This window comes from Silene latifolia, chromosome 9 (assembly GCF_048544455.1).
Source record: "Silene latifolia isolate original U9 population chromosome 9, ASM4854445v1, whole genome shotgun sequence".
NCBI lineage: Eukaryota > Viridiplantae > Streptophyta > Magnoliopsida > Caryophyllales > Caryophyllaceae > Silene > Silene latifolia.
In genome coordinates, this window is record NC_133534.1 from 139643520 (window position 1) to 139662267 (window position 18748).

General features: G+C 33.8%; 1 protein-coding gene across 1 annotated transcript; it reads left to right on the top strand.

Moving 5' to 3' along the window:
- Positions 1 to 1736: 1736 nt before the first annotated feature.
- Positions 1737 to 2809, top strand: LOC141601655 (uncharacterized). Its single transcript, XM_074421950.1, has 3 exons — positions 1737 to 1885; positions 1970 to 2501; positions 2603 to 2809. The coding sequence occupies exons 1-3, from the start codon at positions 1737 to 1739 to the stop codon at positions 2807 to 2809; spliced, it is 888 nt and encodes a 295-aa protein (XP_074278051.1).
- The last annotated feature ends 15939 nt before the right edge of the window (positions 2810 to 18748 follow it).

Here is an 18748-nt window from a genome sequence, read left to right on the forward strand (position 1 = left end):
TATTATTATTATTATTATACTAGTCTTATCATAAGTAGGATTTCCTCATATTATCTTTATTATTTTATTATTGCCATGACTTTATTATTATTATTGATATGATTATTATTACCTTCATATATTATTATTTTCATATTATATTATTATTAATTCCCGATACAAATCCCGATCACACTCATACTAAATTAATAAGTTTCAGTCCAATTAACAATGGCACACGACCCAACGCTCAACTATTAGCTAAGCTCAATTCCCGACTTGGATACTTAATTTATTATTTAATTAACGTCTTACTTGTAATTATTATTAGGAATGCCTTTAATTAATTATTAAATTACATAAATTATTCTCATAAATTATTATCAAAATATGGGGTATTACAAAACAAGAGCTAGAGTATTGGTCTACTTCGGTTTTCTTCTATGTTCTTGGGGCTAACCCGCCTGGTTATGTCTTAGGAGGGTATGCGAGGCGATTATGGAAATTTCATGAAATGGATAATGTTTCTCTCTTGGCAAATCGAATTTGTGTTGTTTGATTTAAGAATGAAACGAGTAAACAGATTATGCTTCAGTCAGGTCCTGCATTCTATGATAACAAACCCTTAGTTGTTAAAGAATGGCTGCCTGATGTGAAGCTGGTTAAATCTGCAATAGATGTTATACCAATTTGGATTCATTTTATGAACTTGACTTTATGTTTTGGGGCTTAGCTTTGAACAAAATAGCAAGTTTGGTTGGGAAGCCTATTCGTACTGATGTTGCTACTCGGGCTAAGTCCTTCTTAGGATTCACTCGTGTAATGGTGGAAGTAACCTTGGATAAGGAATTCCGTGATGTAATTGAGTTTTTGGATGAGAATGACACTTAACATAGCCAGATTGTACCCTATGAGTGGAAGCCTGTAAAGTGTTCAGAATGTAGGGGTATGGGTCATACAGCAGGAGTGTGCAGGAAGAAAAAAGAACAGATCATGGAGAAAGGTAAGAAGAGGATGGAGTGGAGACCAGTACTACCTAAACCTCAGAAGCCTAAACAAGCTCCTGCTCAGAAGACACAGCCAGTGCATTCTAGTGTTCAGGAGCCTGTTCAGCTTGAACCCCAACCATTGCCTGTTATAGACCCTAATGCAATTGTGACGCCAATGTCATTTGATGGGAAAGTTCTCAATACCATGACTCCTGCAAAAATCATCACTAGAATGATTAGAGTGGCTAACAAATTAGCTGAGGGGAGTACTTTTATGGATAGATTGAGGATCACCATTGTGAGAAGTAATGGGGCTGAGAATGGGATCAGAAGGAGTAGTTTATTTGTTGAAAATGACTAGCATAGCTTTTTTTTAATGTTAGAGGAATAAATAGGCCTAATAAGCAGGGAGATATTAGACGTCTACTGGATATTAATAATATTGGTCTATATGGTTTGTTAGACACAAGAGTTAATTCTCATGCTATCAATAAAGTTAAAGAGGGGATTGGTAATAAGTGGAAAATTATTCACAATAATGATGTTAGAGAGGGTGGAAGAATTTGGTCGCTGTGGGATGACCAGTTTTTTCGTATTGATGTAATCTCTAAGGAAGCTCAAGTGGTTCATGTTAGGGTGACTTTTCTACCTAAGAAGTTCTCTTGGGTGTTGTCTTTAGTTTATGGTTTTAATAAACTTCATGATAGAAGTACACTCTGGACCTCTCTTCTTAAGCTAGGGTAACAAATAAGGGAGCCTTGGCTGGTTATGGGAGATTTCAACAATGTGCTTCATATGGATGAGAGAATTAGGTCTGTTATTACTTCTGCTGAAGTCCAAGATTTCCAGGACTGTGTGGATTCTTATGGCTTACTTGATCTCTATGCCTCTGGTGCCTTCTTCACATGGAATAATAAGTAAGTGGGGCATGCTAGGGTGTATAGTCGTATAGATAGAGTGTTGGCAAAAGACTTCTGGGTGTTAAATGGTCCTGATGACAGTATCTCCTTCCTCCCTGAAGGGTTGTATGACCATAGCCCTTGTGGGTTGGACTTATGGCATGATGTTATCAAACCTAAAGCCAGCTTCCATTATTTCAATATATGGGGGAAAAGTGACGAGTTCTTATCTGTAGTGGCAGGTGTGTGGTCTCAAAGAATCTGTGGTTATATTATGTTTCAAGTTGCTAAAAAACTCAAGTTGTTGAAGCAGCCTCTCAAGAAGCTCAACAAACAAAATTATGGAAATATTGAAGTTTCAGCTAATGTGGCTTGCCAGTTACTACATGACCTTCAATCCAAGATCCACAGTGATCCTCTTAATACAGCCTTACAAGAGGAAGAAAGAGCAGCTGCTAAAGCTTATATGGAATTGGAGGACGCTAGAAGGAGCTTTCTAGCTCAGAACGCAAAACTACAATGGATGAATTATGGGGATGACAACACTCATTTCTTTCATTGTGCCATTAAGGCTAGAAGGATCCACAACAAAGTGCTTCAGATAAAGAATGCTCATGGTATCTTATGCAGCAATGTTGGTGATATTGAGCAGGCCTTCCTGGATTACTATCAATGTCTGCTTGGGATTGACACTCTTGTATTCCTGTGTGCTCTGTTGTGCTTCAATGTGGTCAGGTTGTAACTAAGGAGCAGGCTAACTCTCTAATCAGGCCAGTTACAGCTGATGAGATTAGGGGTGCCCTGTTCTCTATTCCCCTAGATAAGGCCCCTGGCCCTGATGGCTACACCAGGCAATTTTTCAAAGATGCTTTCTCTATTTTGGGAGAGGATGTGATTAAAGCTATGCAGGATTTTTTCACCACTGGTTCTCTTCTGGATTAAATCAATTCCACTATTCTTACCCTTATTCCTAAGAAGGACATTCATGAAACTGTGAGGGATTTTAGGCCAATTGCTTGCTGCAATGTCCTATATAAATGCATCACTAAGGTTATTTGTTCTAGATTTAATGAAGTTTTGGGTACTATTGTATGCAGTAATCAAAGTGCTTTCATCAGAGGTAGGGACATTATTGATAATGTCCTCATTTGCCAGGATCTAGTCAGGCTTTATAATAGGAAGATTTATTCTCCTAGGGCTATGATGAAAGTAGACTTAAGGAAAGCGTATAATTCCATTGAGTGGAGCTTTATTGAAGGAATGTTACAAAGTTTGCATTTTCCTAGCCTGATGATTAAATGGATTATGGCGTGTGTTACCTCTCCTAATTTCACTTTAGCTTTAAATGGAACCCACTTTAGTTATTTTAAAGGGAGAAGAGGGATTAGGCAGGGGGATTCCATGTATCCCCTGCTTTTTACCTTATGTATGAAATATTTGACTCGTATCCTTACTGTGATTACCAACAAGCCTGACTTTAACTTCCATCAATTGTGTAGAAGCTTGAAATTAAGCCACCTATGTTTTGCAGATGACCTTCTCTTATTTGGTAGAAGAGATCTGTATTCCATAACTATTTTAATGAGGGCACTAAAGACTTTTGTGTTAGAATATGTGTCCTCCGACAATAATGCGATCATAACTGTCGATCATGATGATCACATGTTTAAGTCTCATTTTAAGAATACATGTGGGATGTAATGTTTTACAGTCAACTAGTCCACACATATCGGTAATGATTGGCTGACTAGAGTTTGACATTACTGTCGTGCGACGGTGGTGATCAGTTGATCCCCTTAGGTCATACCTAAAGGGTAACACTCTTAATTGATTATTTAATTGATCGTATGACGATACAGGTTAATTAAGTTACTTAAAATTGACGAACGGTTTTGGAAGTAATATTTACGTATCTCATTATAGTTTGATTAAATAAGATACGGTGTAAGTGATTGAAATGTTTTATTACTTAGATGAAATTATTGTTTAAGGAAACAATTGCATTTGAATGAAAAATTTATTATAAATACAAGATGTTGTGATTTATAATTGGTGAATTATTTTGGTACAAGTAATTATGAATTACTAAGTCGATTTTGTACATGACGTATTTTTATTAATGCGTTGATTTTTAATATGTTAAAAATGCATAACAATTTTACATGACTTGTGACATGTGACAAATTGACAAAGATAAAATGGAATCCATTTTATCTTAAATGGACCGAAATAGAGGGTGTATTAGGATAAATATTGTGTTGATTAATTAAGTGGAAAACATAATCATTTTACCTAATTACTAGCCATGCATACCTAGTTACTCTTATGAAGAACACCTTGCTCATGCATTGGCTTCTTTTACCCTCCCCTACCCGGTTTTCCTTGTAGAAAAGACCAAAGGGTTTTCTCTATAATTTAACCTAATATACTACTTCATTAGTTAGTGTATTATTCATTCTAATATCATCTAAAATATAGAGTTTTAGAGAGATAAAAAATTACTTCCTCTTCTCCCTTCTCTTAACCGAAAATAAGAGACAAAATTCCATATTTTGGGTCAATTTTATTTAGATTAATATTATTCTAGTATTAATAATATTAATCTTTTAAGGGGTTACTTTGGGTATAATTCCTTGGGAAAGATTCTACTCTTGAATCTTTGTTCATCCATTTTAGGAGAGCTCAAGAACAAGCGAGTAGGAGAACTCATTTGTGCCCAATAATCCGAAATTTCCAATGTAAGAATGATGATTTCTTCTCTATATTTACTTATGTTTGCATGCATAAGATCTAATTAATTTTATGACTAAATTTAATTGTAACATATATGAACATGTTGAGTATAATGAGATATAGATTTCTAACAAGCGGTATCATGAGCCTTAGGTTGTTTGCATGCAAATCGGTTATAGTTTTTCCGAGTTATACGATTAACAAATAAAACTTATAAATTTGTGTTTATTATGATATATCACGAAATCAATTATGCATGTTAAAGTTTCTGGTCCTAAACTGTATTTAGGATATTTTGGTTAATTTATGGATTTTTATTGTTCATTTTTGGACTAAAATTAGCTAATCTTCGATTTTTCCAGTGGTTTTTGGATATGTTTTCACATATATTATATTTAGATGACCTGTAAAGTTTCATAATTTTATGAGTTCTTATGCTCGCAATATGGATTTTTCATGATAAAAATCGAATTTAAATGAAAAATAGGTTAATATGAGTAATATTTCGAATCTGGTCATAGAAATTTAGTATGTTGTCACATGAAATTTTACAAGATGTGTGTAAAATAATTGGCTATAATGAAGTCTTTATGCATGATTTATGAATTTTTGGTGAAAAATAACATAAATAGTGACTTTAATTAGTGAAAATTGCTAAAACATACTTCATGACTAAGGAAAAACGTCACATGTTGCATTTTATCACCTATTTCAGATCTAAAAGTGAAAAGTTAATAAATATAATTTTTCTAATATTTTTATGGTTAATATTTGATAAATCCGATAAACCGCAACATTGTTTTTCTCGATAATTTTCGAAATTTTGACCTAAGTTTTTGAACATTATGAGTGTCATGTTATTTTTCTAGAATGTTCATGAGTTTAAAATTTCAAATTTTGAATTTATTTGAAATTTTTGTGATTTATTTGAAGTTTATGGCTTTTTCTTGTAATTTTGAGTCCATTTATGAACAATTTTAAGAAATATAAGTTAATTATTGTCAATTTGTTAGTGGAGACTAATTTTGAGTCCTAAGTTAGTTAGGGTAATTAACTTGTGCATAAAAATGATTTTATGTAATTTTTTGTGATTTTAAAAGGTTGAATCACGCAAATCCTTAAAAACCGATTAATATACGATATTGGCTTCTTAAAGGCGATTTAGCATAAAACTGGGCATGTTCATACATATTATAATGCCGCATTTTATTTATGATTGTCATAATTTTATTTTATGTAATTTTTGAATTATGTAATTTTACTTAGTATGGCCTTAGTTTTTAATTGGTATTACCCGAAATGTATGGGAATATCGATTCGGTTGTAATTTATTGTGATATCGTATCACCGTTTTGTAATTTAATATATTTATTTTATTTTAATTACAAATGTATAATAGGAAATTATGTAATTTGTTATGTAATTTATTTATTCCGGAGATCATTGAAGACGGTGACACTCAAGAAGGCGATCCATTAAAGACGGTGTTACCTCGAGATGCGTGCCAAAACCGAAGTTCAAGCGACCAATGAAGTTGGTTTTCGAATTTTTAATAGTTTATTAGATTTACTATTTTAGGAAGGACATACTAGAATTTAATTTATGCTTTGCATTTTATTTATATGTCGCATACATCGCTAAATCGCCATAACTAAAACATGCATTATCTTTTTAATCGAGTTTATCGACCGTGTCAATTACAATTATCGTAGTTCACCGCTTTAGTCCACTTAAAACGTGATAGATAATAAATTGACATGACCACTCGCTAAAAATAAACAATTGAGACTTAGCCTTACCAAAGAGTAGAAACCATGAAAACCTATTTCGTGGCCACACCGGGGTACAAACCTTGTTACGTAGTGGAAGTGGGTGATAAATGTCTATCCACCGAAGTTATATTAATGAGGGGTATTTCGGTACACCGTGCCCTAAGTTGATATGAGTTTGGATCATGGACACATTTATTCGAAATTTGGGTTGAACTCAACGAAAGTATTCACGACGATTTCCGGATGTGTTTCGGGCTAGAGATAAATATTAATGTAATTTTATCGACCAAGAGTTCTAAAAGTAGAATCGATTAAAAAGTTAATCCACCAAGTTATGTTAATAAAGGGTATTTCGGCACACCGTGCCCTAAGTTGATATGAATTTGGGTCTTGGAATCATTTATCAAGTTGGGTAGAGGTCACTAGATAAATGCAATAAAACTTATTTATATTAAATTTACAAGTATTATTATTGTAAAAACGACAAATGTTTTATTCCTTCTATTTTGTTTTGTAAACCACTTTTATTTCTCATAACAAATGGCCGCTCCAAACACCAACGCCACACCTTTCACTAATGCTTCATGGCTCCGATCCTTCATGGATCGTTGTAAACTTGAAAAGAATGGGTCAAATTTCTCCGATTGGGATGCCCAACTCAAATTAGCCGCCCAAGGTGACGACAAGCTTCTTTATCTTACCGAGGCCTCTCCACCCGAACCTAATGCTAGATCAAGTGCCGCCACTAGGGAAGCATATGAGGCTTACCACAAGGAGTCCGCCGCAATGAAAAATGTGTTGATTTTTACGATGGAGGCGGATCTCCAAAGGAGAGCCTTTAAAATGGGCACCGCTAATGAGATCTATTCCAAGCTTGTGACAATGTTTTCACAAACTCCACGGATCGTCCAATATAAGGCGGCTGCGGCATTCTTTGATCTCGACTTTATAGAGCGCCAAAAGGTTAGCCCTCACGTGCTCAAATTGATGGAGCTAGTCGAGACTTTGAAGATTCAAAAGGTTGAAATCCCCAAAGAACTCATTGTAGACAGGATTGTACACTCCTTATCCGAAGTGAAAGCATATGTTCAATTCCGGGTGAATTTTAACGTGCAAGACAAGGACGTGTCTCTTGAAGAGTTGCACAAGTTACTTGTGCAAGCCGAAAGAGACATGGGGTTAAATGTTAACCCACCTAAGGATGTGCTTAACATAAGCACCAAGAGCAGGGGAAGTTCAAAAAGAATGGGAAGAAGGGTAAGAAGCAAGCTCCCACTTTCACCAAGGCTAAGACTTTTGAAGCTAGCACTTCCAAGACCAAGAAGGGTCCTCTTGACAAATGCCATTATTGTAATGGTGTTGGACATTGGAAGAGGAATTGTTCCAAGTATCTTGTTGACATCAAAGCTGGAAAGATCACTCCAGTAGGTAAATGACTATCCTTTCTTTTATGTTTCTAATTCAACTATGGTATTGTGATACAAAGTTGTGATAATGTATCCCCTTTTATTGTAAATAGGGCCTCCACCAAGCAAGGACAAGGGAAAGGAAAAGCAAGCTTGAGAAATCATCAAGGAGCTAGGAGTAGCTTCCATGAAGCTTGGCTTTTTATTGTCTTATTTTAATTTATGTTTCGGATTTTTAGAACTATTTTGATTTCCGTGTTCGACATGGAAATGTTTGATCCTTTCTAAACAATTGTTGTATTTTGGATTATGGTGGCTTGGTTTGCAACCCAAGTCACCCGTTTTATCGTATTTTTTCCTTTGTTCTAAAAATTCGTCTTTATATACTTGCTCATAGAAACATATGATTATCCACTTAAAGTGATCTAATAGACAACTATAATGATGGGATTCATTATATGTCCATAAGCTTAAGGCTTGTGTATGATCAATTATAAAGTGATGTTGAGTTGATGAACTCTCTTAAAGGAATGTCAATCACCAAGTACATGTTGGAATATGTGTCCTCCGACAATGATGCGATCACGACTGTTGATCATGATGATCACATGTTTAAGTCTCATCATATAGAATACAATTGGGAAGTAATTTTGTTACTGTCAACTGGTCAACATATATCGGTAATGATTGGCTGACTAGAGTTTGACATTACTGTCGTGTGACGGTGGTGATCAGTTGACCCCCTAGGTCATACCTATAGGGCAACACTCTTAATTGATTATTTAATTAATCGTATAACGTTACGAGTTAATTAAATTACTTGAAAATTGACGGACAATTTTGGAAGTAAAATTTACGTATCATATTAAAATGCGATTAAATGAGATACGGTCTGAGTAATAGAATTGTTTCATTACTCGGATGAAATTATTGTTTAAAGAAACAATCGAAATTGAATGAATTTTTATAAATACAATCTGTTGTGATTTATAAATGCTAAAATATTTTGGTACAAGTAATTATGAAATTACTAAGTCGATTTTTGTACGTGACGTATTTTAATAATACGTTGATTTTTAAAATGTTAAAAATACATAACAAATTTATGTGACATATGACATGTGACATATTGACAATTGACAAAAATAATATGGAATCCATATTAAGTAAAGTGCCGAAAATTGGAGGAGTATTTAGCTACATATTGTGTTTATATTATAATTAGAAAACACAATGATTACTAACAAGAGTAGGCATGCAACCCTAGTTTGCATTGTGAAGGCAAACAAGGGCATGCATTGGGTGAGTTTTCTTCCCTCCTCTTCCCTCCTACCCGGTTTTACCAAGGGAAAGGCAAGGGTTTTGCCTTAGATTTTAGATGAACACATTACTTCAAGTGTGTGCATTATTATTCATTCTAACCTATCATCCAAAATACAATTTCTAGAGAGAATAAAAAATCATCCTCTTCTTCTCTCTATAAACCGAAATATTTAAGTGTTCTATAAATATTTTTGGTTCAATTTTCTACTAGATTAATATTATACTAGTACTTATAATATTAATTTGAATTAAGAGATAGCTTTGGGTATTAATCCTAAGGAGAGATCCTATACTTGGATCTTGTTCTTCCATCTTAGGAAAGCTCAAGAACAAAAGAAAAGGAGATTTCTTTTGTGCCCAATAAATCCGAAATCACCAATGTAAGGACATGATTTCTCCTCTATTTTTCATATTGTTTGCATGCATAAAATCCGTATTTAATTTTATGACAAATTAATTAATACATATATGAGTATGTTAACATGTATATGAATCTACTTTTCCTTCAATTGGTATCAAGAGCCACGGTTGTTTGCATGCAAATCGGTTAAAAGTTTTTCCGAGTTATAAGAATAACAAATAAAACTTGTAAAATTTGTGTTATTATGATATATCACGAAATTAATTCATGCATGTTAATATTTCTGGTCCTAAAATGTTTTAGGATATTTTGGTTAATTTTACGGATTTTTATAGTTCATATTATACTATAATGACATTTAAATATGATTTTATGAGTAAAAATGTCATTTTTGGTCTAAAATTAGCTATACTTCGAATTTTGGGTTGCTTTTTGGATATGTTGTCACATATATTATTTTGAGATAACCTGTAAATTTTCATAATTTTTGGACTTGTTATGGTCGAAAAATAGATTTTTCATTATTAAATTCGGATTTAGGTGAAAAATAGGTTAATATGAGTTAAATTTCCAATCTGGTCATAGAAAATTAACATATTGTCACATGAAATTTTACAAGATGTGTGTAAAATAATTGGCTATAAAGAAGTCTTTTTGCATGATTTATGGATTTTTGAAGAAAAATAGCATAAATAGTGACATTATTAGTGTAATAACTAATAAAACATAATCTATGACTTAGGAAAAACGTCTAATGTTGCATTTTATTATATTTTTCAGATCTAAAATTGAAAAATTAATGAATATAATTTATCCCATGTTTTTATGATTATTTTATTAAAAATCGATAAACCGCAACATTGTCTTTCCGGAAAAATTTCGAAATTTTTAACCTAAGATTTTGAACATTATGAGTGTCATGGTATTTTTCCAGAATGTTCATAAGTTTAAATTTCAAATTTTGAATTTATTTGAAATTTTGTGATTTATTTGAAGTTTATAGCTTATTTTTGTAATTTTTGGTCCATTTATGAACAATTTTATAAAATATTGGTTAATTATGGTCAAATTATTAGTGAAGACTAAATTTTGAGTCCTAAGAGGTTAGGGTAATTAACTTATGCATAAATATGAGTTTATGTATTTTTGTGATTATAAAAATGTTGAAATCACGCAAATCCGTAAAAGCCGAGTAATATACGATATTGGCTATTTAAAGGCGATTTAGCATAAAATTGAGCATGTTCATACATATTATAATGCTGCATTTTTCTTTATGATTGTCATAATTTTAATTTATGTAATTTTGAATTATGTAATTTTACTTAGTATGGCCTTAGATTTTAATTGGTATTTCCCGAAATGTATGGGAATATCGATTCGGTTGTAATTTTATTGTGATCTCGTATCAACGTTATGTAATTTAATAGATTTATTTTATTTTAGTTACAAATGTATAATAGGAAATTATATAATTTATTATGTAATTTTATTCATTCCGGAGTTCCCAAAGACGGATTTCTTCAACAATGGCGATACATAAAGACGGTGTTACCTCGAGATGCGTGTCACAACCGAAGTTCCAGGGACCAATGGAGTTGGTTTCCGAATTTGTAATAGTTAAATAGTTTTTCTATTCTAGGAAAGGCCATACTAGGATTTGTTTATTTATTTTTATGCTTGCATTTTATTTTATGTCGCATGCATCGCTAAATCGCCATAACTAAAACATGCATCTTTTATCGAGTTTATCGACCGTGTCAATTAGAATTATCGTAGTTCACCGCTTTAGTTCACTTAAAACGTGATAGATAATAAATTGACATGACCTCTCGCTAAAACAAACAATTGAGACATAGCCTTACCAAATAGTAGAAACCATGAAAACCTATTTCGTGAGGGAGTGCACTCGGCCGGTACAAACCTTGTTACGTAGGGGAAGTGGGTGATAAATGTCTATCCACCGAATTCATGATGATGAGGGTTTCATCGGCTACCCCGTGCCTAAGTTGATATGGGTTTGGATAATGGACACATTTATTCGAAATTTGGATTGAACTCAACAAAAGTTATTGATAAGGGTTGCATCGGCTACCCCGTGCCCTTGTTGATGTGTTTTGGGCTATAGATAAACATTAGAGTAATTTTATCGACCAAGAGTTCTAAAAGTAGAATCGATTAAAAGGTTAATCCATCGAGTTATATTGAAAAAGGTTGCATCGGCTACCCCGTGCCTAAGTTGATATGAATTTGGGTCTTGGAATCATTTATCTAGTTGGGTAGAGGTCACTAGAAAAATGCATAAAACTTGTTTAAATCATACATTTTTACGAGTATTATTATTAAAACGACATTTGTTTTACTTCTTCTATTTTGTTTTGTAGACCACTTCTCTTTTCTCATAACAAATGGCAACACCAACCCCTAATGCCACGCCTCTTGCTAGTTCGTCTTGGCTCCGATCCTTTATGGATCAATGTAAACTTGAAAAGAATGGGTCAAATTTTTCCGAATGGGATGCCCAACTCAAATTAGCCGCCGAAGGTGACGACAAGCTTCGTTACCTTACCGAGGCCTCTTCACCCGAACCCTCCACTAGGTCCACCGCGGCCACTAGGGAAGCATATGCGGCTTACCAAAAGGAGTCCGCCGCAATGAAAAATGTCTTGATATTTGCGATGGAGGCGGACCTCCAAAGGAGAGCCTTTAAAATGGGCAATGCTAATGAGATTTACTCCAAACTTGTGACCATGTTTTCACAAACTCCGCGGATCGTCCAATATGAGGCGGCCGCGGCATTCTTTGATCTCGACTTCAAAGAGGGCCAAAAGGTTAGCCCTCATGTGCTCAAACTCATGGAGCTTGTCGAGACCTTGAAAATTCAAAAGGTTGAAATCCCCAAAGAACTCATCGTAGATAGGATTCTACACTCCTTGTCCAAAGTCAAGGCATATGTGCAATTCCGGGTGAATTTCAACATGCAAGACAAGGATGTGTCTCTTGAGGAGTTGCACAAGTTACTTGTGCAAGCCGAGAGGGATATGGGGTTAAATGTGAACCCTCCCAAGGATGTGCTTAACATAAGCACTAAAAGTAAGGGGAAGTTCAAGAAGAATGGGAGAAAGGGCAAGAAGCAAGCTCCCACATTCACCAAAGCTAAGCCTAATGAAGCTAGCACCTCAAAAGTCAAGAAGGGTCCTCTTGATAAATGCCATTATTGTAATGGCATGGGACATTGGAAAAGAAATTGTTCCAAATACCTTGATGATATCAAAGCTGGAAAGATCACTCCAGTAGGTAAATGACTATCCTTCTTTTATGTTTCTAATTCAACTATTGTATTATGATGCAAAGTTGTGATAATGTATCTCCCTTTTTATTGTAAATAGGGCCTCCACCAAGCAAAGACAAAGGAAAGGAAAAGCAAGCATGAAAACCATGGAGAAGCTATGGATAGCTTTTATGGAGTTTTGCTTTTCATTGTCTTACTTTAATTTATGTTTTGAATCTTTAGAACTTTAAGTTTCCGTGTTCAACATGGAAAAGTATTTTGGATAATGGTTTGTATTTTGGATGATGGTGACTTGGTTTGCAACCCAAGTCACCCGTTTTATCATTTATCCTTTATGTTCTAAATTTTCATCTTTAAATGCTTGCTCTTAGGAACATAAGATTATTCACTTAAAGTGATCTAATAGACAAATATAATGACGGGTTTCATTATATGTCCACATGCCTAAGGCTTGTGTATGATCATTTATAAAGCGATTTTGAGTCTATGAACTCTCTTAAAGGAATGTCGACCACCAAGTACACATATGAAATCAAGAACTATTAGTCTATCTATGAGATAGTTCTCCTTATACTTCAACATCATTAATTTGTGTCTCAAATGCTATCTTTGAATCTATAGTGTATTTATTCTAAAGATAGAGTGGGAGAAATATGAGGACACAACACACAAGGCAAGATAAAAATTGTGTACTTGTGTAAATAAAGATCTACGCAAGAGAGAATGATTTGAATGAAGGTATAACTATTTGCATAGTATGCCGAATAGATGAGATCTATAGTCTCATGTTAGCTCTATATGACTAAAGAGACCAAGTGAAGTAATCATAAGAGTATATTCTCAAGATAACTACACGAGGAGACCAAAAGAAGGTTTTGGAAGAAAATGACTAATGTAAAGTCTCAACAAGTTTTTGACTAAGTTTATGAAATATTTGACCAATAGTTTTAACCTTGAGATTTACTTAAGAGCCTAAATGAATCATAGTAACATACTAGTTATGATCGAGTTGCAAAAATTAATATACCGATATCTTCAATGGCCAAAGTTTTAACCACGCAAATGTCATTGCTTAACCTCACTATGAAATGGTTAAACCTCCTTCCAAAAGGGTATTTGCGAAGGACGTATTCTAGATATTGTTTATACTTGAATAATGACATTGCTACACATCATTATGACATGAGTGTGTTGGAGATTTAAAATCTCTTTCCGTAAGGTTAAGATGAGACCACTTCAAAATAGGTATTTTGAAAGGATATGATGGGAACATATATGGTTTTATCCTAATAACTTGGCAATGCAATTTATATTTCAATTCTTGATAAATTTCGATTGAGAAGTCAATTTCTAAATGTGTAGAATTGAGTGGGAGTTAGGAAATTCTCATGTGAAGACATGGAATTTAGTGGGAGCTATCATCCTTTGAATGTTTACAACTCATCACTCATTAAAGAATGACGAGCTAATACCTTCTTTCATAGAGAAGCATTTGAGTTTTCAATTCTGGATGAAAATGGACAATGATGAATCCAATTACATTAAGGGATGTTGGATTAGTATTAAGAGATACACATCGTATCAACATTCACAAAGGTTATTCATGTAGATGAAAATGGAATTACCATTAGCAGTCATGGTCGTTCATTGAACCTATGAACGGTTGATCTCATGATTATTAGTAACTAATGTTTCCGCCATTAGAATAATCATGTACATGTCAATTATGAATCATATGCATAAGAGCATGATGATTGATTGGTGAGCCATAATAGAAACGTCATGAATTCTCAAGTAGAATCCGATGAGCGATTTCGGTGTTTGACTAATACTCCATTATGTGATAAGAGGTTGCACATATTATAGAAAGTCCGAGCACATGTAAGGATTTATGAGAATCCCAAATCTTTCAAACCTAGGAAAAGAAATAAGAAGTTTTGGAAAGATGCTTGGTCGAATAAGAAGTTATTCAAAAATAATCTTTCCTAGTTAAGCTAGGACTTGTGAGAAGTACTAAGCTAATAATCTTGTCAATTGTTACAAGATTCTACAAAACATATACCTAGTGCATTGTGTGTGGATGGGGTACTTGATCAGTACAAGTTATATCATTCATCACAAATTCAGTCGTTATGTGATAGTCGATAAGAAAGTTCTTTCAAGTTAAAGAACCGAAACCAAGGTCGGGAACCTTGATGTGTACTTGGTAAGATTCATGCTGTGAGAGAGAACATGAATGTAAAGGAGATTGCAAGTGTAAGAAGTTTGAACACATGGACACATGGGATGTTAAACTCCTATTGCAATCAATAAGTGTTTACACTTACGATATACATCACAAGGTTGTAATATGATATTGACTACCCGAGTGTTATGTCGACATTTGTCGTTGAGTTATCATCAACTCACCTTGTACATTGTTATATCCAAACGGGTTGAAGAGACAATTGAACCCCGTTAAAGTGAACATGGATTAACATTGTACTTGCCCGTAGTTACTTATATGAGGTGACGTCTCGAAGTGACTAGAGTGTGATACGATTGATGGCAAGTTCAAGTGCCATAGAGTCATGTGAGATGACTAGTCGATCACATAGGCAGACTGTTAGGAACTTTTTGTCGGGCCTAATGACCGCTTATAGAGTTCTGGCAAATTTATATAGCCTGGTCGTGGCGAGAACTACTATAGTATTCGAATGAGTCGATTCTTTTGACTAAAGACTATTCGCCTAAGATGGCACAGTTTCAGATTAACTTTGATTTGTGTTACTACGACCTTCGTAAATGGGGTTAAATGGGCATATTTTGGGTTATGATGGCTGTGGCTAGTCGAAGGGAATGAGTGCGATAGGAATTGTCCACCCCTAGTCAGGGTTATAACAATATCTCAGGGCCACTCGAGGAGTAATGAACTGGAAATGCGTGGCCACGCTCGGAAAGTATCTATGATAGATAAGTTCGGTCAATCAGTTATTCTCCATATCGAGGAAACCACTCTCGATATGATCACTTGCAAGTACGACCTGAAAGACACCTTGCATTGAGTGGGAGATTGTAATAGGACAAGAGAATTGGTGACGCACACTTGTCGAGGACAAGTGGGAGATTGTTGGAATATGTGTCCTCCGACAATGATGCGATCACGACTGTTGATCATGATGATCACATGTTTAAGTCTCATCATATAGAATACAATTGGGAAGTAATTTTGTTACTGTCAACTGGTCAACATATATCGGTAATGATTGGCTGACTAGAGTTTGACATTACTGTCGTGTGACGGTGGTGATCAGTTGACCCCCTAGGTCATACCTATAGGGCAACACTCTTAATTGATTATTTAATTAATCGTATAACATTACGAGTTAATTAAATTACTTGAAAATTGACGGACAATTTTGGAAGTAAAATTTACGTATCATATTAAAATGCGATTAAATGAGATACGGTCTGAGTAATCGAATTGTATCATTACTCGAATGAAATTATTGTTTAAAGAAACAATTGAAATTGAATGAATTTTTATAAATACAATCTGTTGTGATTTATAAATGGTAAAATATTTTGGTACAAGTAATTATGAAATTACTAAGTCGATTTTTGTATGTGACGTATTTTAATAATACGTTGATTTTTAAAATGTTAAAAATACATAACAAATTTATGTGACATATGACATGTGACATATTGACAATTGACAAAAATAATATGGAATCCATATTAAGTAAAGTGCCGAAAATTGGAGGAGTATTTAGCTTCATATTGTGTTTATATTATAATTAGAAAACACAATGATTACTAACAAGAGTAGGCATGCAACCCTAGTTTGCATTGTGAAGGCAAACAAGGGCATGCATTGGGTGAGTTTTCTTCCCTCCTCTTCCCTCCTACCCGGTTTTACCAAGGGAAAGGCAAGGGTTTTGCCTTAGATTTTAGATGAACACATTACTTCAAGTGTGTGCATTATTATTCATTCTAACCTATCATCCAAAATACAATTTCTAGAGAGAATAAAAAATCCTCCTCTTCTTGTCTCTATAAACCGAAATATTTAAGTGTTCTATAAATATTTTTGGTTCAATTTTCTACTAGATTAATATTATACTAGTACTTATAATATTAATTTGAATTAAGAGATAGCTTTGGGTATTAATCCTAAGGAGAGATCCTATACTTGGATCTTGTTCTTCCATCTTAGGAAAGCTCAAGAACAAAAGAAAAGGAGATTTCTTTTGTGCCCAATAAATCCGAAATCACCAATGTAAGGACATGATTTCTCCTCTATTTTTTATATTGTTTGCATGCATAAAATCCGTATTTAATTTTATGACAAATTAATTAAGACATATATGAGTATGTTAACATGTATATGAATCTACTTTTCCTTCAGTACACTTATCAAATCTAAAACAATTAGTCAACCTATGAGATAGTCCTCCTTATACTTCAAAATCATTATTTGTGTCTCATAAGCTATCTTTGAATCTCTAGTGTATTTATTCTAAATATAGAGTGGGAGAAAAATGATGACACAAAGAACACAAAGCAAATTTGTATACTTGAGTAAATGAGATCTACGCAAGAAAGAATGATTTGTATACCTATATAGATAGTGTACACGAATAGATGAGATCTATGGTCTCAAATAGATGAAATCTACATGACAAAAGAGACCAAGTGAAGTAATCAAAAGAATATGTTCTCAGACCAAGTGAAGTAATCAAAAGAATATGTTCTCAAGATAAATACACGAGGAGACCAAAAGAAAGTTTTGGAAGAAGAATGACTAATGTAAAGTCTTAACTGTAAAGTCTTAACAAGAGATTTGGCTAGTTTATGAGCGACTTTTGACCAGTATTTTCAATATTGATATTTACTTAAGAGCCTAAATGAAACAAAGTTGCATCCTCGAAAATAAATGAGATTTATGACTAAAAGTTGCAAAGAATGATATGCTGATATCCACAAGAGCTAAGTTAAGTATTAACCACGCTAGTGTCATTACTTAACCTCATTATGAAAATGAAATGGTTAAACCTCCTTCCGAAAAGGGTATTTTGAGAAGGACGTATATTAAATGAAATTCACATTTAAATAATGACATTGCTACGCATCATTATAAAATCAATGAGTTAGAGATTAAAAATCTCTTTCCATAAGTTTAAGATTGAAACCTTTTCTAAATAGGTATTTTGAAAGGATATGCTGGGAACATATATGGTTTTATCTTAATAACTTGGCAAAGCAAAATATATTTCAATTCTTGAAATGTTTTCGATTGAGTAGTCAATTGCGAAACATGTGGAATTAAGTGGGAGCTGGAAATTATCATGTGAAGACATGAAATTTAGTGGGAGCAATCATCTTGTAAAAAATTTATAACTCATCACTCATTGAGAATGACGAGCTAATACTATCTTTCACAAAGAAGTATTTGAGTTTTCAATTCTGGATGAAAATGGACAATGATAAATCCAATCACATCATGAGATGTTGGATAGGTATTGAGATATACACATCGAATCAACGAGAAACGTAGGTTATTCTTGTCAATGAAAATGGAATTGCCATTAGCAGTCATGGTCGTTCATTGAACCTAAGAATGGTTGATCACATGATTATTAATTACTCATGTTTCCTCCATTAGAATAATCATACATATGTCCAATAATGAATCATATGCATAAGATGATTCATAGGCAAGCCATAAAAGAATCGTCATGAATTCTCAAGGAGAACTAATGAGCGATTCCAGTGATGGACAGGACACTCTGTTATGTGACAAGAGGTTGCACATATTGAAGTTCGATCACACGTAAAGATTTGTGAAAATCCTAAGCTATTCAAGCTAAAAGGAGAAATAAGAAGCTTGGAAAGATACTTAGTTATAGTAAGAAGTTACTCAAAACTAATATTTTCTAATATGCTAGGACTTATGAGAAGTGCTAGGCTAATCATCTTGACAATTGTTGCAAGACCTTGCAAAACGTATAC

Excerpts from the sequence above, each read along its gene's own strand:
- LOC141601655 (XM_074421950.1), top strand. The coding sequence starts at position 1,737 with ATGGGAGATTTCAACAATGTGCTTCATATGGATGAGAGAATTAGGTCT. Across the intron at positions 1,886-1,969 it reads TTCTTCACATGGAATAATAA|TATCTCCTTCCTCCCTGAAG; the intron begins GTAAGTGGGGCA and ends TCCTGATGACAG. Across the intron at positions 2,502-2,602 it reads ATGGTATCTTATGCAGCAAT|GTTGTAACTAAGGAGCAGGC; the intron begins GTTGGTGATATT and ends CAATGTGGTCAG.